The sequence below is a fragment of the Sminthopsis crassicaudata genome, chromosome 5, assembly GCF_048593235.1.
Source record: "Sminthopsis crassicaudata isolate SCR6 chromosome 5, ASM4859323v1, whole genome shotgun sequence".
Lineage (NCBI taxonomy): Eukaryota > Metazoa > Chordata > Mammalia > Dasyuromorphia > Dasyuridae > Sminthopsis > Sminthopsis crassicaudata.
Window position 1 is genome coordinate 89,324,360 of NC_133621.1, and position 27,028 is coordinate 89,351,387.

Genomic DNA, 27,028 nt, shown 5'->3' on the forward strand with positions numbered 1-27,028 from the left:
ACAGTACTTTTCTAAGTAGCTTTGTTCAGTTTTGTTATTCTTACTATCCTATTCAACAACAATTCAGCAAACATTTTGAGTGCATTGATAAAAACACATTTTCTAGCTATATACCCAAATAGACATTTCTACATAGTACATGCTCAAAGTTAATTTCAGTAAGACTTTATTAAGTATCTGCTTTTCATGGAACACTGTTAGGTACTAAGGATATATCATTTTCATAAAGATTCTCTTTTTATTGGGGGCAGGGGTAGATCTTGCTTCTTAACTTCCCTTCTTTTTGTTATATGTTTCTGTTCTTTAGCAGAAAAGGTACTTGTTAAATCCAGATAATTATTTAAATAGACTTAACAATTGGTTATCTCCACTAACAATAATATTGATTGGACTTAATAAAATTTATTAGAGTTTATATATAACATAGGGAAGTTAATGGGAAGAAGAAGAAAAGTGCCATTGATGTGAGAAGAGATAAGGGAATATTGAATTGAAAGATCAGTCACAGAACCTACTCTGATATCGTTTATTGTGATCAAATCTTTAATATCTTTGACACTGCTCCTTTTCACCTTTTATTTACTTCTCTTCTAAAAATTTCTAAAGTTTTTCTTAAATAAGTTTAAAAATAAAATTCATTGATATCAGCATTTCTTGCTTTAAGCATGTTCAAATTTGAACAGTTCTCAGGGTTATCATTGTTCTTTATAACATGATTTTTTTTTGTTTGTTTTACAGGAGTCTCTCCCTTCTTTGCCACACTCTCCAACAAAAGAGATGCCCCCTAAAGCGTTCCATCAGTACAGTACTAACATCTCTACCTTAGATGTCCATTGTCTCCCCCAGCTTCAGGAAAAAATCTCTCCTCCAGCATCACCTCCCATTACTTTCCCCCCTGCCTTGGAAGCAGCCAAAGTAGAGGCAAAGCCAGATGAACTGAAAGTAACAGTGAAATTGAAACCTCGCCTGAGAGCCATTCATAGTGCTTTTGATGAGTGTAGACCACTAAGTAAGAAATGGAAAGGGATGAAATGGAAGAAATGGAGCATTCATATTGTAATTCCCAAGGGCACTTTCAAACCACCTTGTGAAGAAGAAATAGATGAGTTTCTAAAAAAACGGGGCACTTCCCTGAAACCTGATCCTGTGCCTAAAGACTATAGGAAGTGTTGTTTCTGTCATGAAGAAGGTGATGGATTAACTGATGGGCCAGCAAGGCTGCTTAATCTTGATTTAGATCTTTGGGTGCATTTGAACTGTGCTCTTTGGTCCACAGAGGTCTATGAGACACAAGCTGGTGCCTTAATAAATGTGGAACTGGCACTTCGGAGAGGCCTGCAAATGAAATGCGTGTTCTGTCACAAAATGGGCGCCACTGGTGGCTGTCACAGGTTCAGGTGTACCAACATTTATCACTTTACCTGTGCCATTAAAGCACAATGCATGTTTTTTAAGGACAAAACAATGCTTTGCCCCATGCACAAGCCAAAGGGAACTCATGAGCAAGAATTAAGTTATTTTGCAGTCTTTAGAAGGGTCTATGTTCAACGAGATGAGGTTCGTCAGATAGCTAGCATTGTGCAACGTGGAGAACGTGATCATACGTTCCGAGTAGGAAGCCTCATCTTCCATACAATTGGCCAGCTGTTACCACAGCAGATGCAAGCATTCCATTCTTCTAAAGCTCTCTTCCCTGTTGGATATGAAGCCAGCCGACTGTATTGGAGTATGCGGTATGCAAATAGACGTTGTCGCTATTTATGTTCTATTGAGGAAAAGGATGGGCTTCCCATGTTTGTGATCAAGATTGTGGAACAAGGCCATGAAGATCTTGTCCTTACTGATACCTCTCCTAAAGGTAATATGTAGTTATGTTAACTCTGAATTACTGAGATTTTCTCATGTATTGCCTCTTCTTCCTAATTCTCTCACACACATTTTTTGTTTTATGTTTTAATAAATCTTTGATAAATTGTTAAGAATCATCTTTTGAATTACAGAATAAGAATCTCTGACAAACTTAGTTGGATTATGATACAATTTTTGGAAGACACATTGTGATTCTAGTAGCTTTGGAAGTTCCAGATAAATGTATATTTTAAATAATGGCTTTCAAAAGTGATTCTGGTAGTAATTAAATCAGGACTGCAGCATTATTCACCTTGAAAGCTATATCATATTTCATAAAGCTCCTGTTGTTGGTATTTCTTTACTTGTACCTCTTTGTCAAGAGTCGGCATTCGCTGGGGATTTGATCTGAGGCATACTTCCAATATTTTACTTGGACAAACAGTATTTAGCATCAATATTCTATATTTGGTAATTTAGGGCTGCCTGAGTTCAGTCACTCTGGTCTACCATATTAGAAAAATTGGATTTGTTTCTGAAGCTAAAAGGAAGATACTTTGGAAGTCATGAGTTCCACCCTCCTCCATTGAGGTTTACAATTATTGGCTTGCCTATAGTTAACAGAGTGGCAAATCTTCGAGGACTAGAACCCAACTCTGCACTTGCAAACCAATAAATGCTCTTAAATTTCTGTGTAGGATATATTGGTAACACCTTTTCCCTCCTACATTGGACCTTAGTCTGAAATAGTGTGAAATAATAAAAACAAAGCCTTCTAACAATAAGGTTTTTGTTTGTTTTTACTGCATGTACCATAAAAAGTAGTTTGGAATGAGTTTCTAGTTAAGCATTCACTGAACTTTATGAGGAACAGGAAGGTAATCAGAAATTTAGTGATATATGTTTAGAAAGGAAGAGATCCTTTAGCTTCCTTTTGGATTCATAAAGTACTCTATTAAAACTAGAGCTATTAAAGTCTTTGAAGCTCAGAGCTGTTCAGTAATGAACCCTAGCCACAATGATAAGCAATGTGAGGCAAATATAACTTTGATATGTTCCCTGCCCTCTAGCTGTCTGCCTTATAATGGCAACAAAACATTATGCAAGCAGGAGAGTCAATGCCAAACTAAATTGATTTAGCTTTTATTAAATTAGCTTTGGGGAAATTTAGAGAAATTTAGAGAAGTTTTTGTTCCTATCCTTAAACAATATTCTATATACACAATTGACTTTTTTCCTCTAGCTTTACATGGACTATAATATTCTCAATCAGGCAATTGTAGCCGGCTGTGCCAAGAACCACATAAGAAATTTAATAATTGTTAAGTAAATTTAGTTTGGCATTGCCACTCCCTATTCACAAAACTCCTTATAGGGAACATGTCTTTTACATTGCCTGTCATTGTAAAGCATTCATTATTGAACAACTTTGAAGTTCAAAGCTATTAAAATTATTTCAACTGTTTTGTTTTTTTTTTAATCAGGGTAACTTAGATTATTTTATGATTATCAGTAGGAAATGAGATGATTAAAAAAAAATTCAGCAAAAGGCCCAAATAAAATTTTTAGATGAAGTTGGTCACCATAAATTATATATAGAAGACAATATGGAAACTGCATTAACTCATTGGGATTGAATTTTGATTTGTTATTATATTGGAATATATTTGTTTGATATGAACTCTTCTCTCTCTCATTTAGCTACTAATATAGTGATTATTGTTATTGGGTCCGTTCAGTATTGGTAGGTACTTTGGGGGAAATAGTTATTAATAAGTCATTTGACTATTCAGTCTCTTGTTCAAATCTTCTATCATTTGTGACTATAATAATGTCTGTCACTTTCATTGTCATTTAGGTGTTTGGGATAAAATTCTGGAGCCTGTTGCATGCGTTCGAAAAGAATCTGAAATGCTTCAGCTCTTTCCTGGGTATTTAAAAGGAGAAGATCTATTTGGTTTAACAGTCTCTGCTGTGGCAAGAATAGCTGAATCAGTGAGTGCTTTGATTAAGTTGTAAAATAGAAATTTTCTTTGATCCTGGAAAATTTCTTTTTACTTTATTCACATAAATGGTTGTTGAATGAAGTATTTTATTTAAGTGTCTTTCGGAAAGCAAGTCATCTACTAACCTTCATCTCTGTTCTTATAACATATAATATTTGCTGCCAACTGATTGTCTATAAAGACAGTGTTATTTTTGGACAAGACTTGTTCATCAGACTTGATGAATCACATTTTCCACAGTTGTAGGATATCTAAAACCAAGGCTAAAAGATAGATAAAAGGGCAATAGTAGTTGATGTTGGAGAAAGTGCAAGAAAGTCCCTACAGGTTATTTACTAGAACTGTATAATTTCTTTCTTGGGTGACCCAATACTGCATGAAAAAATTCAAGGTTATATGGCTTTCTATATTAGAGAGGCAGAGTCTGGGAAATAAAATAGAAATTCTCTTAGAAATAAATTAGCACTTCCCCAAAATAGTCTGAATACTAACCTCACATCTCTGATGTGTAATATGTTGTGATATTTAAAATGAAAATTAAACTAATGTGCAAAAACAGCTAAGAAAGTAACAGTAGAGAAGGAGCTTTGAGACTCAGAATTCAAAGAAGTTATTTGGTTACCTAGAGCAGAAGCTGAAGTTGTTTCCCAGCTTGGTATATACATTGCTTGCTACTTTGTGAAAAGAACCCTATCTTCCTTTACTAGAGGAAAGGTGGCAGGGATCATTAACTCTGTTTGAAAATCAGTTTGCAAATTTTATATTTAATGTTTGGTGCCATGCAAAAATTTGGTCCCTGCTTTAAATTCTTAAAGTGTGTAAACATTGGCAGGTCATTCTATGTGTAAAATAAGTGGGTTGGGCTAGGTGATTGCTTAGTTCCCTTCTGTGATCTACAGCGTATACACACAGCTTTTAGAAAATATTTTAGAAACAAAAAAGTGCATTTTCATTGTTGAAAATATTCAGAAGCATTGTTCATACAGTGGCAGACTGACATTTTCATTGGGGATTCCAGATCTCTTTTTTGCCATTCAGGCACTTTGGTTGCACAGGATTTGATCCCTTACCACTCTGACTAGAGACTGGGAAGGATCTTTTTCAGGTGTGTTAACCTTCATCTGTTCCATTTTTTCTTTTCAGCTTCCTGGGGTTGAGGCATGTGAAAACTATACCTTCAGATATGGCCGGAATCCTCTGATGGAACTTCCTCTTGCCATTAACCCCACGGGCTGTGCCCGTTCTGAACCTAAAATGAGTACCCATGTCAAGAGGTTTGTGTTAAGGTATTTTGTTTTAACTTCACATAGTACAGCCCAGGGTTTCTAGGCTCTGTAGTGGTTTCCTTGTGCTTTGCTTTCCTTTGCTGCTCACAAACCCTGTCGTCTCCGGCTGTGTATGTGCATGCCCAATTGAAGAGAGCTCTGCTGTGTTGTATCTGCTGATCGGCTTTCCGTGTATGTGCGTCTGATCAGGAAGGATGGGAAAAGCCGTGCGGCTTTGTGCCTTGTTCAGAGATGTCTTCAGTTTTCTTTGTATTTTGTGTTTATATGCCAATGCCTACAGGCCTCACACCTTGAATAGCACCAGCACCTCGAAATCCTTTCAGAGCACAGTCACTGGAGAGTTGAATGCCCCTTACAGCAAACAGTTTGTCCATTCTAAATCCTCTCAATACCGCAAAATGAAGACTGAATGGAAATCCAATGTGTATTTAGCACGGTCTAGGATTCAGGTGAGCTGGAACTCTCTCTATGAAAGTATTTTATAGTCTGCATATATGAAATTTATATAACATGTGTGGTAAGAATTCCATATGATTCTTAGGATAATCTTTTGAATATCTATTTTCTTGATTTCATTCCTATACCAAAGTAATTTGCCATATGTGATAACAATGTGATGATTAACTGTAGATTCAGATTATTGTTATGAGTTATTTTATCCCAGGTAACATCCTAAATTAAGATAATTTCAAACATCTTGAGGAAGAAATATGGACAAAGGATAGATGTGAGTTAGAAAATGGTTAGAGGCAGCAGAATGCAATTTAAGTTTCAGTGAGTTAACAAAGATCAATTTCATTATTTCCAAGGAATGAGAAAACCTGTCTGAAAAAAAGAGAATGTAAATCTGATTTTCTCCCTATCTTGGTTGATAGAAATTATGTTTTAATTTTTACAGTCCAGTAAGATGGTGTAATTTTGGATATTACAATAAATATACTTAGTATGTTAAGTCAAGTGGATTAAGAACATAGAGAAAATTAATTCCTTACTCTGAGTAAGAATCAGAGCCCATGGAATCTCAAAATTGAGTCATTTTTGGAAACTTTTATTCCCACTCTGAATTAATCATCCTATCATATGGTTAACTTCTGGATAAACTTGTAGAGTAATGCTGAATAATAATGTTTCCATGGAGAAAGGAAGATACAGCACTATTTCTTTTTCTTTCTTTTTTTTTTTTTTTTTTTTTAATTCCGTATTAAGTTCAGTCTCCAGGGCTGTGGGAAAACTGGGACACTGATACATTGTTGGTGGAGTTGTGAAAGAATCCAACCATTCTGGAGAGCAATCTGGAATTATGCCCCAAAAGTTATCAAAATGTGCATACCCTTTGACCCAGCAGTGCTACTACTGGGCTTATACCCCAAGGAAATACTAAAGAAGGGAAAGGGACCTGTATGTGCCAAAATGTTTGTGGCAGCCCTTTTTGTAGTGGCTAGAAACTGGAAAATTAATGGATGCCCATCAATTGGAGAATGGTTGGGTAAATTATGGAATATTATTGTTCTGTAAGAAATGACCAACTGGAGGAATACAGAGAGGCTTGGAGAGACTTACATCAACTGATGCTGAGTGAAACGAGTAGAACTAGGGGATCATGATATACTTCAACAATGATACTGTATGAGGATGTATTCTGATGGAAGTGGATATCTTCAACATAGAGAAGAGCTAATCCAATTCCAATTGACCAATGATGGACAGAATCAGCTACACCCAGAAAAGGGACACTGGAAAATGAGTGTAAACTGAGAGCATTGTTTTTTTTTTTTTTTTTTTTTTTTGTTGTTGTTGTTGTTGTTTTGTTTTGTTTTGTTTTATTTCTCTTCCCATATTATTTTTACCTTGTGAATACAATCCTTCCTTTGCAACAACAACAACAAAATTCGGTTCTGCACATATATATTGTACCTAAGATATGCTATAAAATATTTAATATGTATGGGAATGCCTGCCATCTAGGGCAGGGGTGGAGGGAAGGAGGGGACAAACTCGGAACAGAAGAGAGTACAAGGAATAATGTTGTTTAAAAAAAAAAAAAAACCTACCTATACATATGTACTGTCAAAGAAAATGTTATAATTATAAAAATTAATAAAAAAAAAGAAAGAAAGAAAGAAAGAAAAAGAATTACCCAGGATCTAAAAAAATAAAATAAAATAAATTAAATTAAATTTTAAAAAAAGTTCAGTCCTCAAGTACACTGGAAAAACCCATTCAGACCTCCAGTGACCAGTTTAGTGGATAAAGTTGCACAGGGATTTTTTGGTGCTTTTGTTCATCCTTCACTTGCAATTAATTGAACTAGGATAAAATACGTCTATTAAGGAAACAAAGAGTAGAATGATAGCTAGGGTTTGGTGTTTTTTTTTTTTTTTGGTTTGGTTTGTTTTTTAGAAGAGCATTGTTACTACCTTGCCAATGTTGCACAGGAGAACTTGGTCCATATGAAAAAAATCTATTTCCTCCCTTCCTCCCCTCTCTCCTTTTTTTCCCATTGCTTTATGTATCATGTTGGGAGAGAAAAATCAGAACAAAAGTGTTAGGATTACTAAGTGAGAACTCAGGTTGTCTGGACAGTGACAAGGTGAGAATTCAGGTTGTCTGGACAATTACAAGGTGAGAACTCAGGTTGACTTGATAGAAGGAGCAAGCTCATTGGCTGAAGTGGTTCTTCCCAGAAGCCCTTGCATTATCCCACGCCCATTCTCTGGGAGGATAAAAGAGACAACAGTGGGCCTGGAAAGTCAGTCTGCCTGGAGAAGGATAAGAGCTGGAGGAGATTCAAGGAGAAGACTCTGCACTACATCTGGCTTGACGCAGCTCTCTGCAGGAAGGGAAGTTGGCTCTCTGCAGGAAGGGAAGTCACTTTTCTGGACAAGAGTTAACAGCAACTGCCTGGAGACAACGGTTCACTACAAGAAGAAGAATCTGTCTAAGAGATTTGAGTAGACACAGCAGATCTCTTCCCAGAGAGCGATCCAGCAGCTTCTGGAAACAACAGCTCGCTACACAAAAGGGAAAAACCATGGGAGAGATTTAAAAAAAAAAAAAGTGAACATACCATTTGTTGATTTACATTCAGTCTCCAAAGTTCTTTTTTGGAATGTAGAAGGCGTTTTCTATCCAGAGTCTGTTGGGATTGCTTTAGATCACTGAACCATGGAGAAAAACCAAGTCTTTCATGGTTGATCATCACATGTTCTTCCTGTTATTGTGTACAATGTATTCCTGGTTCTGCTTGTTTTGCTCAGCTTCAGTTCATGTAGATCTTTGCAGGCCTTTCTAAAATCAGCTTGTTCATCGTTTTTTGAAGAACAGTAATATTCCATTACTTTCATATTCCACAACTTGTTCATCCATTCCCCAAATTGATGGGCACCTACTCATTTTCCAATTTTGCTACCTTAAAAAGAACTACAAACATTTTTGCAAATGTGGTTCCTTTTCCCTCCTTTATGATTTCCTGAGGATACAGAACCAGTAATAGCACTGGTGGGTCAAAGGGTATGCAGTTTTATATCTTTTGGGCCTAGTTCCAAATGCTTGGATCCCTTTACAACTTCACCAACAATGCATTAATGTCCTAGTTTTCTTCCATTCCCTCCAATACTTATTACCTTTTCCTATCATCTTAGTGAAAAACCTATTTTCTTAGTCATCACTAATAATCTTATTTCACCGAAGTTCCTTTCAAGAATGAATTCTTTTCAATAAACATCATTTAATTTTCCTTTTTTAAAAAAACTATTGGTCAGGAGCAGCTAGGTGGAAGCAATAGATAGAGCACCAGTCCTGAATTCAGGAGGACCTGAGTTAGTTCAAAGCTGGTCTCAGACACTTAACACTTTCTAGCTATGTGACCCTGGGCAAGTCACTTAGCCCCAATTGCCTCAGCAAAAACAAACAAACAAACAAACCAAAAAACCCCCAACCTATTGGTTTTCTAGGTAAACCAAATTGGCACTAATGTGAGTTGGCATTTTCTAAAAAGGACAGAAAAAAAAATTAATCCCCCTTTGAAACTTTCCAAATATCTTTGCTTCAAGGTTTTACTTTTTAACCAAACAATAGTAACTGAAATATTGAGTTATATTATAGTTAGTCTATTAGCTTATTTTATTTCCTCCTGATGAGTTTACATGGTCATTTTACTGTACTGCTACATAGCAACAAATAACATGGTAACTAATTAAGAAAGGCTGAAATAATTTATGTACACTTTCCTTAAGGTCAGGTCTGATCACGTCACTTCCTCTACCCTACAAATTCTGAGGGCTTTCTATTGCCGTAGAATCTAGAACAAATTTATCTTTATCTTTTTTTTTCCCCTGAGGCTGGGGTTAAGTGACTTGCCCAGGGTCACACAGCTAGGAAGTGTTAAGTCTGAGACCAGATTTGAACTCAGGTCCTCCTGAATTCAAGGCTGGTGCTCTACCCACTGCGCCACCTAGCTGCCCCTATCTTTAGCTTTTAAAAGTCCTTACCGTCTGGCCCTCATCTGTTTTTCTAACTCTTGTTGGATCTTATTCTCACTTTGACACTCATGATCCAGCCAAACTATCCTTTCTTTTCTTTACATACTACACTCTATATCTCCCATATTCTTGCCTTTGCACTGGAAATCTTCTCTGCTTAGAATGCACTGCTACTTTATCTTGACCTCACAGAATCCCTTTCTTCCCTTAAGATATATAGATAGATAAATATAGATTAAGATATATAGATATAGATAAGTGTTTTTGTGTGTCTCTGTGTGATTATGTATGTACACATACATACATACACACACACACACTCTATATTTTGTGAGAAACATTTCTTAATTGCCTCAATTTTAAAGACCTCTTTTAAACTACTTTGTACTTATTTGAATTTGTATTCTCTATGTATCTAGATATAGCTATATTGTTATGGCCTCCCATTAGAAATGTAAACCACTTGCAAGTAAGGATTTTTATAATCATAGTGCCTGACACAAAGTAAGTGCTAAATACTTGATTGATTAAAAATAGCAACTTCTCAGTTCAGTATTCATTTTTTTATTCAGAATATAAGTCTAACAATATCAATGAAGATCAAAAGCTCCACTGATCTTCAGTGAGTTAGGTATACCTTTGAGCAACCTTGTTGAAGATCAGAATACCTGATTGGTTGTCTGAACAGTTTGTGTTTTATTTTGTTTTGTTTTTTTATCTTACCTCCTACCAATCATTGTCTGATTTTGCTTGGAAAACAGTCTTACATTGATCAGAATTCTATTTTAAATTGTTAAAATGCTATTTTAACATTTTTTATAATTGCTAGCTTTGAGTGAGTCCAGAATCATGGTGGTATATTTTGTCAACCTATTTATCATTGGTCAATATTTAGTTTTTATGCCCCCTTTTTTATATATGTAAAAAAAAATGCAAAAAAACAAAAAACGAAAGCAAATTCATTATGATAGTAAGGGACGATGATCAAGACAAAGATAGTGGTAAGTAAAAGGATTATAAAGGTTTTAAAACTATGATTTTGTCCTGGCATAACAGTGAGTTCACAAATTCCAGACTATAACATGTACAGTGAAAAAACTATGAGAGTCTAGTTGATATCTTAAGTTAGGTGTTTTGTTTTTTTAACAAAATATTATAATTGTTATTCTGATGCAGTACTGAATTCCATCATCTTTTACAGGGACTAGGCTTATATGCTGCTAGAGACATTGAAAAGCACACCATGGTCATTGAATACATTGGAACTATCATCCGAAATGAAGTAGCAAACAGAAAAGAAAAGCTTTATGAATCTCAAGTAGGTATTCTATGTATATGTTTGCAAATCTAACTATACCCAAACCTAAAATGATACCAAGCTCCCCCAGGGTTGCTAAAAAAGAGGACCAAATTAGATCATATTGTTCGGTTAGTTATGCTGAATAAAGCGCCTGGTACTTTTTCTCTTTTCATCTTCCCTTTTTGTAGATAGAATCCCATATTACATGTGTCTTTGGCCAACGTTACCATTTATAGATATGGATTAGTAAGTGAGATACTTATTTCCCAACCTATTTCCTGACAAAATGATTAGCAAGCTGAAGCATAAACAGTGTCCTGTTGTACTTTGGTGATTGCTCCTGGCTTCTTAATAGGGAGAAATTGCACTGTATTCATTGATTTCCCTTTTTTTTTTTTTTTTTTTTTTAAGAATCGGGGTGTGTACATGTTCCGCATTGATAATGATCATGTCATTGATGCCACATTGACAGGAGGACCTGCAAGGTAGGTGACCCTAGATCAGGGGTTCTCAAACTATGGCTAGAGGGCCAGATGTGGCAGGCTAAGGATGTTTATGTGGCCTGCAGGGTTATGGCAAATGCGCTGAGGGGCGGAGACAAGCGTGTGAGTTTGTTTTTACTATAGTCCGGCCCTCCCACAGTCTGAGGGACAGTGAACTGGCCCCCTATTTAAAAAGTTTGAGGACCACTGCCCTACATAGAATGTTACTTTCTTTCCCTAAGTTGTTCACATGATAGCAAAAGAGGAATTGAAGAAAGATTTGAGTAGTATGATGCTGTCAAGTAGTATTTCTTCAGTTTCTAATTTAATGATAGGTAAATCATTTTTTAAAAAATACATCTTTTAAATTTGTTTAGGTTGCATTTATAGTTTTTCAAGGTAAGGGTTAAAAGAAAGGTGATTTTTCTCTTAATAGAAATTGAATTTTGTTTAGCTCGTTCCAGACTAAATTGGAATTAAAAAATACTTTCTAAAATGATGGCTTTGCAGGTATATCAACCATTCATGTGCACCTAATTGTGTGGCTGAGGTGGTCACATTTGAAAGAGGACATAAAATCATCATTAGTTCTAATCGGAGAATCCAGAAGGGGGAAGAAGTAAGTAACTAAGCGAATGTTGGGACTTAAAGAAAATTGTTACTGTACAAAAGGCCTTGACAAATTTTGCCTGAGGAAATTCCATTTAGCTTCCCAAAAATATTTATGCTACTCAGTGGCCGTGAGATTAGCCCTATATTCTTCATATATGGGTCAGGTCGTCCCAAGATGAAAAGGAATTTTCAATAGAGAGCTCTGAGAAACTGATAATGAATTCTGAAAATGGGATTAATTATCTTTTGCCTTTTTTATACTCTCCTTTAATGTGACTATAACTCCAAGGAGAACAGAGCTTCCTATAACTCACTTTTGTAACTTTTTATGGTTAGACATCATAAAATAATATTGAATATGATATATTAAAATTGGAGTCTAATTTGTGATTTTTGTAGTCCACCCTACTCTCATCTTCCCCTCTCTCCCCCCAATCTTTATGCGACAACAAAATGAAGATCATCTGAAGGATCTTACAGTATATTAAACTGTTAGAAATATTTGGTTTGGGGAAAAGTTTCCCAATATGCCTATATTGAGCTAAATTCCCTATAACTTCTGCTATTTAATCCCAGAGTCTAGTTTTTATAAAAGCAAACAACTTTGATCTCTTTCCTAAATTTTAGCCATCATTTAGCCTTTGGAAACTGCAAAGATTCCCATATCCTCCATTAATTTTTTATATTGTTTTGGTTGCCACTATCTCATCATTCTGACTATTCCTCTTCCACATTTGTAATATGTAATATAACACTCCTCTGGTGAGGAGGAGTGCAGTACATGATTACCTTTTGTGATCTGGACAACACTATATTTCATATGATATTAATAGTGATATTTTTGTTTACAGAGTACTTTACAGCTTGAGAATTGTCTTCCTCACAGTAACTTTGTAAAGTGTTAGTAGTGTAGGTGTTTTACAAATGAGAAAACAGGTTTATATTTACAACTATAATTTATATCTAGGTCCAGGCATAGACTAAAACACTCTCATCCATTTCATCTTGCTTCCAGGTCAGGATCACAAATGTCTTTCTCTCCATTACACCTCCCCCTCCCCCATCCCCAATCCCTTTACTCTTATGTGTGGCCATTATTCCCAAATGTGTGCTTAGAATTTAGTTTTTCCACACAGGGTGCTATCAGAGCAGTATTCCCCTATCATATGCTTGTTTCACTCCCTTGCTGGATTTTGCATTTAATGCATAGATTTAATTTAATCATAGATTTAATGAATTCTGGACCATGTTTTAACCTGCTGGCATTTTAAGTCTGAGGCAATGATATTTCACCAGTAGGTTTTCTTCCTAATTGCATGCATAGATTTGAGAGTTCTGCTTCACTGCCTACATTCACTTAATAAAAATGTTGAGCAAGGCAGAGTTGGGACCTGAGTGGAGATGTCTAAGGAAACAGTGATTCATCAGTCTCCCCACAGCCCACTCCCACTCTGGATCTCTCTTTCCCCCCTCTGTTTTCTTCTCTCTCTCTCTTTCTCCCCCCCTTCTCTCTCAACTGATTCCCTAAATCTACATAATTAGCTCTAATATCTTTCTTAACTCTAGTCATCACTAGTCACAAGTCCAAAAATGAAACTCCCCGTACCTCTTTGCCATCCTCCATTTAACTTCCCCTAATTTTTTCTGTACTTATAAGAGACTAAGCTGTTTTAACAGTGAAGATTTCATGAAGGAGGTGATACCTGAACTGAGCCTTGAAGGAAGACTAGGATTCTTAGAGACAGTTCTCTGCCTCCAATTCTTTAAAAGTATTGGGGAGCAAATCAGTTTTCAGTGTTCTTTTTTGAAGGTTTCCATATAAAATCTATTGGAAGAAAGCCCAAAGGAGCAATTAATTTTAAGCAATGTTTTCCAATGTTTTGTTTGACTTTGGGGTAAAAGGTACCCTCTTCTTCTTAAGACAATTTCTTATACTTTCTTTCTCCTGGGCAGCTTTGTTATGATTATAAGTTTGATTTTGAAGATGACCAGCACAAGATTCCCTGTCACTGTGGAGCTGTAAACTGCCGAAAATGGATGAACTAGTATGCATTCCTTGACATCCATCTCAGAGGGCTGCTTGACCCTAAGAAGACATGATTCAACACAATTGAATTTTGTGAACAGAAAAGGTTTTTTATGTTTGTTTGTTGTGTGATTTAAATGGCTACTGGGAGTTGTGCTTTCTACAGTCCTTGGGTTAAGAAGCACCAGAAGGAAGCTAACTCAAGCAGACTTCCCAAAGCTAAATTACAGATGGTCCAGCACCTTTACTTTTTGAGCTTCTTGAAGAGAAACTTTGAAAGGGGGGTATAGAGCCGATGGCTGCCCTGCTTTATGGTAGGGGAGGGATAGGAGGAGGGGCCTCCTATGAATGTAAGACTGAAATCACCAGCGAAAGGGAGATGTCCAAAGTGCTGGCCACAGCCTTATTTGATAAAGGGGCAGGCCCTCTAATTAAAAGAAAATTTTAAATAAAGTAGACACCACTGAACAAGGAATGTACTGAAATGACTTCCTTAGGGATAGAGCTAAGGGATAATAACTTGCACTAAAATACATTTAAAATACTTGATTCCATGAGTCAGTTTATTGTAGTTTTTGATTTCTGTAAAATAAGAGAAACTTTTTGTATTTATTATTGAATAAGTGAATGAAGCTATTTTTAAAAAAAAACAAAGTTAGAAAAAAGCCAAGCTGCTGCTGTTACCTGCAGAACTAACAAACCCTGTTACTTTGTACAAATGTGTAAATATTTTGAGAAGAAAATTACAATATAAAAAATAGTTATTGACCAAATGCTATGAGGCTCTGCAGCAGCTCGGGTGCTTATAAATGTTGATAGGGATGTTACAATATGATCTTGTGTTACTAAACATGACATTATAACGATTATGTAATAACCAAAATTTCAACTTAAAGCTTTTTTTGTTTGTTTGAAGCCTGACTGTGTGACCTATTAGTACTTCATTGTCTTTGTACACTTTAAGGTTGTTAAAAAGACAGGCTCATCACTCACACACTATGACTACAACTTTTCTAGATGTTTTAGTAATTGAGATTAATTTTTTTCATATTATATTGTTGCATCCCTACTTCAGTCAGGTTTTTTGTGTGTGTGCTTACAATTTGTGATAACTGTGAATAACTGCTTAAAAAAAAAAAAAACCCACTCAAACTCAAGCTGAACTTTCTCCCTACCCCTAGCAAAAGTAGTTTTAATTAGGTCCTTGATTCAGACCACAGTGAATTATGTAAACATAATAGAATCATGTAGAAAAGGAGCTTAAAATCTTACCCCAAAGCTTCCTATTTAAGGAAAACTCATTTAAAAGAAGAAAATAAAAAAAACAAATTATGCTTGCAGCTGCAGGACTCTGGCAACAGGGGTTTGGAAAATGTAATTTAAAGATGTGTTTGTATGGACTGGTTTTGTTTACATTTCTTTTTTTTTTTTTTTTTTTTTTAAATAAATAAACACTGTTTGTGTTTGCTTGTAGAAACTTAATCAGCATTTTGAACCAGGTTAGCTTTTTATTTTATACTTAAAATTCTGGTACTGACACTTCACAGGCTAAGTATAAAATGAAGTTTTTTTTGTGTGCACAATTAAAGTGGACTGTAAAACTGTTAGTATATCAGTGACACAGTTCAAAACTTGTAATGTATATGGCATGATGTATTTTTATCTTACAGAATAAATCAATTGTATATATTTTTCTCTTGATAAATAGCTGTATGAAATTGTTTCTTGAATATTTTTCTTCTCTTGTACAATATTCCAACATCCTACCAGTATTTGTCTTACAGGATTTTTTTTCTGTTCTGTATAATAGTACCTAATGTTGGCAAAAAAATTTTTTGAATTTTTTGAAGTATACAGAGTGTTATGGGTTTTGGAATTTGTGGAAACAGATTTAGAGGATCAGCATTTACAAATAAAATATTTTACGTCTATAATGGCTGCTTCACATTTCCCTCTGAGGATATACCCCATGTCTGATCTGTGTTGTTGGTTCAGCTTTCAGAGTAATTTGGGTGGTAGTTAACAACCCCCTTGCTCTCTGATTGGGGAAAAAAGAGAGTAAAAGCAGGATCCAAACTTGCCTTATTTCCTCCTTTTTAGACATTTTGCTCATGGATGAATTTATTAAAACCAATAACTTCTATTCCTTTCTCATAACCTAGGGATGTCTAATCAATATTTTTAGTTTCTTAACTAAATTTGAACAAAATCCCTTCTTTTTGGGAAAAATTGAGGCAGACATTTTTTGGCAGGGAATATTTTTGTAGGGGAGGAATGGTGTATTTTATTGAAATGAAAGTCACATGTTAGAGCTTGGGGGCACTGAAATATTAATAAATGACTTATGTATACAAGGTTGGGTTTAACTAGATCTCTAGGCTGGTTTATGAACTAATGTGAGTCTGCCCTGGTTTTTTTTGTTTTGGCCATTTCTAAATTATGATGCCTTCTCCCTACTAAATTTTCTGCAGTTTTTTCCAAGTAAATATTCATCTTTTTTCCTCCATTCCCCAAAGTTTAGAATGCTTTGTGCTCGATTCCTGCCAATTCACTATGAAATGTTTCGTTCATTCATTTCATTAGTGGCAGTCACCAGTAGTACTTAAAGTGGCCAAGCCAAAGTGGAGCCTAATGAGAGTATGGCCTGAGACTAGGTCAACTTTCAGACAACCATTCTGCCTCGATTTTTTGACTCCATGTTGCTCAGCAAAAGCCCCAGCTCAGAATCTTAAGCCAGGCAGGAGATTGCTAATCAATGGTAAGAAGCAAATCCTCTGTTGGGCAATGAGGAAATGGTGTCTGAGGTGAATAGCTAACAAACAAGCTAACAGGAATAAACCAGATTTGGAAGACAGAAGTTGCACACCGATTACATATCCCTCACTAGAAGAAAGGGAAAGTCTGGCTGGGATGAACTTAAATTGGCAGAATTCCTTTAGCCTATTTAATAGGTTTTAGGGTTTTCAAGATAATCATCCAAGATTCTATTCTACCACATCTGGAAAAATACTTTACATGAATGCCAATGAATTTAGGCAGCTATCTAGCTGGGCCAAAATCAATACTTTGGCATGAACTATGAAGATGAACACTAAAAATTTGATTTTGCTCTTGTGTTCAAGGCGAGACAAATTCCAACTTTACTTGGATCCATAACTATCCATACAATGATCATTTTTTGGTTCATGAACCCCACATTCACCTACAGAATCCAATATAAGGGTTGCGAACCACAGTTTAAGAAGCTTTGGTATTGAGTGCCACGTGAGGAAATTCCCTCTATGTAAATCAGCAACTGTTCTGCTATTTATAGTATGGGAGAGTATGTGATAATCATAATTAAAATTGTAAACTGCAGTAATAATATAAAGTCTAGTGTGTAGAAAATCAGGATTCAAATTCTGCAGCAACTCGAGTGCCTGTTAAAATCTCACCCTTTTATAGGAAGTTTTTCCTGATTCCCCTTAAATCTAGTGCCTTCCCTGCATATCACTGTATTGTATACAAGTTTGCATTTTGTTTTCCCAAAGACTATAAGCTTCTTGAGAACTGAGTCCAAAGATCCTTTTATTTCCATAAAGGAAAGGAAGACAGTTACTCAGTCCTTTCAGTCCTAACTTTTTGTGAGTCCATTTAGGTTTCTTGGCAAAGATATTGGAGTTGTTTGTTTGCCATTTCCTTTTCCAGATGAAGAAATTGAGGCAAACAGGATGAAGTGACTTACCCAGTGTCACACAGATGGTAAGTATCTGTCTGAGACCAGATTTGAAATCAGAAAGATTAATCGTCCTGTCTTCAGTCCTCACACTCTTTCAATTTCACCTAGCTGTCCAAAGTAGACACTTAATAAATGTTTTAAGTTTTTATAAGTCATCTAACCCCTCAGTGAGCTAAAAGTTAATGATTCTCATAAATTACCAACACATACTGACTCATATAGGAACACCAAAATCATAGATTCAAACCAGTTCCCTTGCAACCTCATTCTCCCAATGGGGAAAAACTACTTGAACACTGACATTTTATACGGTTCTTTAAAGTTTGCAAAGTGTTTTACAAATGTTTTCATTTATGTATGTATGACACACATACCTAGTCTATACCTGTTTTTAGACACATTATGGCATAAGCTGCTTTAGATAATACCTGGAATTAAAATCTTTTCTGAAAGAAGTCCTGAAGGAGAAAGTGATGTCACTTGTTCAGGCTCCACTGAGGCCTTAAAAGGAGCCTAGTATCTAGCTGCATGTACCAAGGCAATCTGTTCAGTATAATAAGCTTGCCCATTCTCTCACCAGTACACTGCTGTTCTGGACTCTGTAGTTTCATTATTTATGGGTGCTTTTTAGGCCCTATTGGGAATGAGAAAGTAAATCTGTTTGATTGATAGATAAAGCTTTAAATTATATATGGAGTTCATCTCTCAAAGTATTTTCTGATTTCTCCATCATTTTGTGGCAGCAAATTACTGAAAAATAATACTTTTAAAGAAATTACAATAAGGTTGTTATCAGAACTGCTCTAAAGCATTCTTCGGTTTTTCTGCTGCCCTCAGAAAACATATCGGAGATGAGTTTTATCTAGGCCTGAAGAAAGGGGCCATTTTTCTTAACATTTACCAAGTGTTTTGAAATGCTTCATTGGAGCACAGAAGAGTCAGCTACTATCCTATCTTGCTATACATCTGACAGTGCCCTTGAATAAAACTTGTAGAAAGGATTCCTGCTTTAGATAAAAGGTTGAATATAGTGACCTGCAGTTAATTTTGCCACTCTTAAAGATTATATGACAATGATTTATCATAATGATTCAAAAAGTTCTAATAAGTCTAGACAGAAGTGATTTCTTAAAATTAGCCACAGACCAGATCCTGTCCAGCTTGGTAATTAGGAGAGGGCATGTCCTTCAGATAAAGACTTTCAGAAGGTAGCTAGGAATACACATACTCCTCTTATATTTCATTGCTGTACTTGAAAGGACAAAAAGACAAGTAGGTGCTTATTGAAAAAGATATTCTGGAATTATTTTACTACTCTCACTTTTTATCTTGAAATGTTACCATGAGGTCACAAATCTCTCTTCCATATTACTTAAATAAGTATTAGTTGGTTTTACTAAACTGTTTGATTCCAGTTGTAATGACCTGTTCCCATAAGGTGCTGTCTTCTGCACAATCCAGTATTATATTTTGAAAGTAGTCCCTTAACGATCTAATCAGTAGCAGCTTTCCCTTCCATAACTCTCTGATTGTTTCTACTGAGTAATGTGTCCTATAATATATGAAAGACAGTTATTCAATTGAATAATAAATCTTTAGTCAACACGATGTAATTAATTCATGTTTCTGGAGAAGAGATCTTACAGTGACAAAATATAATTGAAAGTTGTTCCCTTTCTTTGAATGAAAAACTCCACACTAAGCCAAAGACATTCCAGATAGGGTTTATCATTATGTACAGTTCACCAGTTCATTATAGCTGATGCTTTACTATGGCTCAGGCAGAATTCTGCTAGGAAATAGAAGTTTTTATCTAGGTAGTTAACAACTATGACCAGAGCATCCCTGAGTATCCATGCTCACTGCTCCTCTAGGCCCGGGGCATGCTATTGACCCAGATTTGCTCCCATCAAATGATTCCATGGAACTTTAACCATTCCTAAATTTACACTTAATTTCTTCCAATGGACTCGGTACCTTGGCCTCAGTAGTAAATGAACACTGTAATAAATAACCAACCAGCAAATTATTTAAGCTGCTAACTAAAAGTATTTCTTACTGGTTTTTGCTTAAGTAACCCAGACCATACAGAAACCTAGAATTGGGAGGAAAGATAAAACAAAAATCCTAATGGATGAACAAAATTTATTGTAAATGTAAATATAATTAAGCAAAATAAATTTGTAATAGTACTTTTCTCTTTAAATATGGACCTACAAATAACGCCAGTGAAGGTAAAAGCAACAAGTTATTTAAACCACTTAGTGACTCATCTGTCTAAAAGATAAACAAGATGAAAGAAATTTTAAAATAGGTCTAGAAAATAATTTCTCTTGAATGTTGTTTCCAAGGATCAAAAGAAATAGTGTTATGTCTAGGTTAAAACCATTGGTGTGTTTTTCCAAATCAACTAAAAGGAGGCATGAGTCTATAAAGAAAGCAAGAAATGTTTGGTTTTTCTTTTTTCTTTTCTTTTCTTTTCTTTCTTTCTTTCTTTTTTTTTTTTTAATCTTTAGTTTAAAAATCAATCAAAATCTAATTTCTCTTTGTGAATGGGGAATTTCCATTTAATGTATCTTGCTGGAATCCATTTAATGTATCTTGCTGGACTGCACTTCTTCATCTGCTGTAGGCATTTTAGGGGATACAGTATCTCCCTAGAAATCTCAAGTCAAAAGAGGAAAGGAATTCCTCTAGCAGACACAGCAATGAGGGATAAAATGGCTAAGGGATTTGATTTGTCTCCCCAGTCAAATCTCCAAAGCATCACACTCTAGTCCAGGAGTGAGGAACATCATGACTTCTCGAACTTCAGCATCTTCAAAGATCTTAGGTCTCCAAATACCATTGCTGTGGGGAGGAGCCATCACAGATTGCCATAGTAACATAGCCTTTTCGACTCAATGGATCAACCACCTTCAGACACTGCCCAACTGATACCTGGTAGAGTCGACTATTTTTCTGAAAGAAATGGGTAGGAAGAAACAGCACTGATCTTTATTTCTATATATGAAGCAGAACAAGACAGCTTCTCCCAAAAGCCAAAAAGGTAAACATTTATTAAGTACCTACTATGTATGTATGCCAGACACTATATTAGTAAGAATAATTCCCAACTCAATCCCAACTTCAAAGAAGTATTGGAAATTTAGCCTCCATTTAAAGGCTCCCCAGCCTCAGCTTCCTTGCTGGCAAAAAACAAACCTAAACTTAACTTTTCTATTTCAAGGGGTTGCTATGATGAAAGTACTTTGTAATCCTAAATAAACATAAGCTATCATCATACTACTATCAACACCCCCACTGCCTTCTGATCACCTGAACCACTAAGGCCAGATTCTTACCCCAAGTATCCACTGTTGGGATCCTCCTGACCCATGGCACTTCATGAGTCTTGGTGGATCTGATGAACGAGTTTCTGACATATCCAAGCAGAGAAGATTATTTAAAATCAATTCATGTTCTTCATTATAAACCCAGACCTGGAAACAAAGAATTAAAAACTTGTGATTTGTTCCTAGCTCCTCATTCAACAATTTATAATGCAAGAATGTTTGTCCTTCATTAAAAAGAAGATAAAGATGACTGAGGTAATTGCGTCAATTCAGATGTTCTCTGAAAATGTTAGTTTCGTAGATCCAGACCTGATTCTGTCTCTCCCAGTACACAGTACCATGTCACTAACTGATTTCTGGATATCTCAAACTTAACTTGTCTAAAACAATTCATATTAGAGTACCAGCCTTGAAGTTGGGAAGACCTTAGTTCAAATCTGGCCTCAGATACTTACCATTTCTTGGCTGTGTGACTCTGGGCTTAACTCCAACTGCTTCAGGAAGCAAACAAACAAGGACAGTTAGGTGGTGCAGTGGGTAGAATGCCAGGCCTGGAGTCAACAAGGGTCCTCTTCTGAATTCATATCTGGCCTCAGATACACACTAGCTATGTGATAACCCCGTTGGCCTCAAGTTTCATCATCCAAAAACACAAGCCAGAGAAGTATTTTTCTTTGCCAAGAAAACCTCAAAATTGAACACTACTGGATAACCAACTGATAATAATCCCAACAAAATATACTTCAGGTCTTTGAGAAGAGAGCTAGAAAGGAAAGTTGCATGTACGGTCACATGTTAAAAGGTGGCCCATCACTCACCTGATTTGGGTCACTGTAATCACAGACCTTAAGAACTACTAGTCCTCCTTTCTGACTTGGGTGACCCTGAGCAGCCAAACATTTATTGGTCTGGAGGTGATAGAGCTACAAAAGAAAACAAGTTCTTAACCATTTTTCATAGAAAGGTAAGCACAGGAAGACAGAGCATACATCCCTAAAAATCTAACTATTCACGTTCTTTATCCAATGGGCATTTGAAAAAAAAACAAGAAAAAAAAAACAAGAATTCTTTATCCTCACTTTTACCTGGAAGACTGAACTGTCCACTATATTCTAGAAAGTTTGGTTATACAAGTTGTACATGCCTATAGGAGTTAAGAATAGGGAAAAATTGGTAGTCGTTGACATAGCTTACAAAGTAGCTAATTTATCAATGCAGACACATACTACAAAAAATAAGGAGAGATTCTTTTTAAAGAATTTAAAGTGACAATTTTTGTAATTGCTAAAAGGAAACTTGGGACATTTTACCTGTAACAAGAATGAGGTAGAGCCCTGTTTTTTCAAAGTGTTCTTGGTACCATATCAGGCAACGTCAACATGATATTAAGGATAGTACTTCCTCTAATTTTCTTTCTCTGACAAAAAATTTATATTGTCAGGAAGGCTAAAACATATAATAATCAATGATTATGCTAAAGTTGTACAGGCATTCAGGGTTCAATATTTTTTAAATGATCAATATGATGAACACAAAAATAAGATCAAGAGGTGAAGGAAAAGCTTCTGTAAAATTAGACACTTCTGTTAAAAACAAATCTCCAAGTCTTACATAAACTGATGCTGAGTGAAATGAGCAGAAGCAGACCACTATATACTTCAAAAACAATACTGTATGAAGATATATTCTGATGGAAGTGGTTATCTTCAACATAAAGAAGATCTAATTCACTTTCGGTTGATCAATGATGGACAGAAACGGAAGGAACACCGGGAATTGAGGGTAAACTGTCTGCACTATTGTCTTTCTACCCAGGTTACTTATACCTTCGGAATCCAATTCTTATCGTGCAAGAAGAAATTTGGTTTTACACACATATATTGTATCTAGGTTATACTGTAACACATTAAATATGCATGGGATTGCCTGTCATCTAGGAAAGGGAGTAGAAGGAGGGAGAGGAAAATTTGGAAAAATGAATACAAGAGATAATGTTGTTTTAAAAAAAAAAAATTACCCATGCATATGTACTGTCAAAAAAATTATAATTATAAAATTAATTTTTAAAAATTAAAAAAAATCTCCATCTTCCCCCCCAAAACAGGAATGAATGAGTCTGTCTTTAACATAGCAAGTGATGCCTCTCTACAAATAAGAGCCAGAATTATGACTGGATCTAAAATTGTGATCAGAGAAAAAAAAAATTCAGAGTTCTATATTGTGAAGGTAGAAAGAATGCTTATTCATCATGGTCTGGTCAAAAGTATGATCACCTCTGGATATAGGTGAGATGGTTGAAGTAAAGATGAGTATCCTGAAGGTTGATGAAGATTAAAAAAGTGATGGATTAAAAGGACAGAATGTTTCAAGACACTGAATTGTCCCAAAATTGTCTCCCAGAATTATTCTGGGTTTTGAGGTAGAGAGGAAGACTAATGGTATAGAATTCTTAGAAATTCTATCTGTTGATAGAGTAAAGTGATCCAAATCAGGAGAATATAATTTATTCCACAACAATGCTGTAAAAAACAACTTTGAAATATTTAAGAATTTGAAACAAAGCAGGAAATGCCCTAATGTTAACTATGTGACACTCTGTCCTTCTTGTATTTATAAAATTTCCATACATAGGATTAATGAAAGATCAGTAGAAGGCTATCCAGAATACCATTTATGGCACCTATTGAAGAGCTCATTTAACATAATTTCATTCCGAATGATGGAAATATTTATTCCTTTACCCGTCCACGTTGCAGAATTTTGGGTCTTTTGGGTCCCCTGTTAATAAAAACAGGTTGTTGTGGTTTGGCATTGGGGCCAGACAGTTGCATCTCTGGGTAGATATTATCCAAATACCATTTAAATGATTTACAGCCCAATTTTTTCCTCAATTCAACACGTTCACTGATGTTTCCATAGCTTTTCAACTTCAACTCGGGTCTCAAAGAAAAATATTGTTCCTAAGTCGGGAGGGAAAAAACAAATTACTCCTGAATATCAAGTAAGTAGCTATATTACAGTTTTAAATAGCAATTTTAAAATAGCATCTTTCAATTGGGAGAAGAATCAATAAGCAAATTATAGCTCCATTTGTTAATACATTTTGAACCTCTACCAAATTCCTTTTCTAATGCCTCATGGTATCATAAAAGCAATCTTAGGCTCTCAAGGTTTATATAGAACTCAAATTCTGATCAATTCCATTAAGCAGGAAATTTTTCTGCTTTCTGAAGACCAGTTCAGGTAATTACAATTCTATATCAGAAGTCTGGCCACAGCTAAGAAATCCATAAAATCAATAAAAATACAAGGTAATTCTACTTCTACTCCAAGCAATGTGAACTTCAGCAGTGATGGTAATATGGTGGAAAAAGACTGGATGCTAACAATCACAAAGTTCTTAGTCAATAAATATTACTGATACACTTATATCCACTGACCAGTAGACTTAAGACATTACATACACAATTATTGGCATTCTCGTTATAAATAAAACCAGAAAATGTAGAATTGCAGCCAATTGAAAGCCCACAATTTCTCTTTGAAGAGGAAAATAAAGGAGATGGATAGTTCCATCAGTTTTAGAACTAAAGGTAACAAGAAAAATTATATTTCATAATCCTACCTTATAATACCCATGATAAGCATAAACAAATAAATGGATCCTGAGGAAAATAAATGCATCTTAAATATGAACAAGCAAGTAAGTTTTAATGAAAAATTTGAAAAAGTATCCTTAAGAAAGACAACATATCAGGGATTTTAATCCAATGGTGAGCATAAAGGAAGGTAATGAAAAAAATGTTTTTTGTTCAATTAACAAAAGAGTCTAAAGGCTATAAGTGTTCTGAAACTACAAGAATGCGTATCACACTTTAAGAAGAAAGTTATTGAGTTCAAATATGGCCTTAGACCTTTGACACTTAATATCTATGTGACCCTGAACATGTCATTTAGTTTTGAGTGCCAGAGGAAAAAGAGGAAGAAGGTAGTAGAACATGGAACAAAATAACACTCCATTTTAACAGAAAAGAAGCAACTGGCTACCAAGGAGTGACCTTTGAGATCATTTGGTCAAGAAAAAAAGATCAAAATCAATCTCAAAGATTAAGAAACTTTGTTATATGTGACTACATTAACTTCTGTAAGACTTAAATAAATTTTTGATTCCAATTATCACAATTTCTGAGAAAGCTAACCCAATATCCAAACAGAGAAGTTTAAAAAAAGTCCTACAATTGTGTTAGTAAACAAATATTAGATTATCTTACTAAGAAGAGGGAGTATTTTGTTCATCTACCCTGCCACTGACCCTTCTGAACCAGCAGGTCTTTCTACTGCCCTTTTGAAAGGCCCTGCAGCTGAACTTTTTATATGTATAATCAATTAACTTGCTACTAGAACATAATATCCTAGAATTAAGGCTCTTGCCTTTTCTATTTATAACCCTAAAGCTTATTCAATGTTCAGTATGTGGTAAGCATTTAATAAATGCTTTTTCATTCACTCATGTTTTAAAAGTTCATTTTTTAAACCTTAGATAGAAGAACACCAGAAAATATTTCCTTAAAAGTTTCAAAAGGGAAAAACAAAGGTTTTTTTTGTTTGTTTGTTTTTTTAAAGGGAATATCAAAAACCTGTCAGAACACTGAGCTACTCTATACCATTTCAAGAACATTTATAGATGAAGATGGAAGGACAAAGAAATCATGCATCCTGTCTTCAAATGTAACATGAAGGATTCAGACAAGTTAACCTTTAAGGCCCTTTTTACTTTTCAATGTGTGAACCTGTGCAAAATGGACCAGACACACTGATGTTCCCAGGAGAATTTTCTTTCCTCTGCAATGAGTTAAACAACCATATTTTTTTGGACTTGACTATGTGATGGCAATAGCATGCCACTTAGGAGGCTGCTGCAACAGCCCAGTTGTGCAGTGAGGATGGCTTGAACTCAGTGACAGTTGTGTGAGGAGAAAGAAGGAAGGTGTCAAGTGGAAGGGATGTTGTGGAGGAAGAAAGAAAAAGTTTGGGGATTACTTGGATCTGTAAGGTAAACAGAGTGATCCAGGATAAGGGTCCAGGATAATGCTGAGATTACAAAATTCAGAAACTGGAGGAGTACAAGACTCTCAACAAAGAAGTTTTGGTTGGGGATGAGAAGCAAAGATAATGAGCTCAGTTTTGGACGAACTGAATTTGGGACCTCACTGGGATGTGTCCAATGGAGGGGATGAATTCCTAGTGCATCTTCTCCCTCAGGGTGGAGAGCTGTTTGCCCTGTCTCTGCTAGATGGCTCTCTCTCACACTGGCATGGCTTATTGTACCTCCTGTGGGACCTTTTCCTGCTCTGTACCTTCCATATAATCAAACCACCTGTCAGCCTCAGCCCACCTATCAAACCAAATGTCCTCTCTTGCCATTCCCAGCTCCACTGTCTTCTTTGGCCATGGTCACTTGCTCTGACTGGAATGCACTCCCTCCTTTCTTACCTCAACCTCAGAGTCCCTTGCCTTTCTTCAATGTGCAGCTCAAGTATCTCTTCTGCGTTTTTATTATTTTTTATTCTTGTAACTCACTCCAATTAAGTGATTATTTCAATCTTTTACTTTCTCTAGAACCTAGAAGTATCTCATAATATTAAGTGTTTAAGAGATACTTCTTGCTTGCTTGACTAATTGGAAATCATCTGTATAGAAAGGATACTAAATAGAAAAGAGAGGGAAAATAAAAGGTTTCAAAACAAAGTTTTGAGGTATATTCACAGGTAAGGAAGTGGATGTAGGGTGAAAGGGAGGGTGATATAAACACTGAGCAGATAGGAGGAAAAGCAAAAGAAAATATCAGAGAGGAGATGATAGTGTCAAATAATAAAATCAAGAAGGATGAAGATTGGGAATTATTTTAATACAAGCCTCGGTTAACAACCCTTC

At 35.6% G+C, this 27,028-nt stretch overlaps 2 protein-coding genes across 4 annotated transcripts in view; one reads left to right on the forward strand and one right to left on the reverse strand.

The window, feature by feature from the left end:
- KMT2C (lysine methyltransferase 2C) overlaps positions 1-15,479 on the forward strand; it is a 243,898-nt gene extending 228,419 nt beyond the window's left edge. The window contains exons 54-61 of the mRNA XM_074267428.1: positions 739-1,858; positions 3,707-3,843; positions 4,998-5,140; positions 5,421-5,589; positions 10,823-10,939; positions 11,333-11,406; positions 11,914-12,022; positions 13,969-15,479. Of these exons, the coding sequence (XP_074123529.1) occupies positions 739-1,858; positions 3,707-3,843; positions 4,998-5,140; positions 5,421-5,589; positions 10,823-10,939; positions 11,333-11,406; positions 11,914-12,022; positions 13,969-14,061 (1,962 nt within the window). The 3' untranslated portion in view covers positions 14,062-15,479. The remainder of the gene's footprint in view (positions 1-738; positions 1,859-3,706; positions 3,844-4,997; positions 5,141-5,420; positions 5,590-10,822; positions 10,940-11,332; positions 11,407-11,913; positions 12,023-13,968) is intronic.
- Positions 15,480-19,887: 4,408 nt separating this feature from the next.
- GALNT11 (polypeptide N-acetylgalactosaminyltransferase 11) overlaps positions 19,888-27,028 on the reverse strand; it is a 56,214-nt gene continuing 49,073 nt past the window's right edge. For all 3 annotated transcript variants that reach the window (XM_074267432.1, XM_074267429.1, XM_074267431.1), the window contains 4 exons: positions 23,836-24,054; positions 21,913-22,017; positions 21,104-21,241; positions 19,888-20,720 (listed from right to left, as the gene is read on the reverse strand). In XM_074267432.1, the coding sequence (XP_074123533.1) occupies positions 20,589-20,720; positions 21,104-21,241; positions 21,913-22,017; positions 23,836-24,054 (594 nt within the window). In that variant the 3' untranslated portion in view covers positions 19,888-20,588. The remainder of the gene's footprint in view (positions 20,721-21,103; positions 21,242-21,912; positions 22,018-23,835; positions 24,055-27,028) is intronic.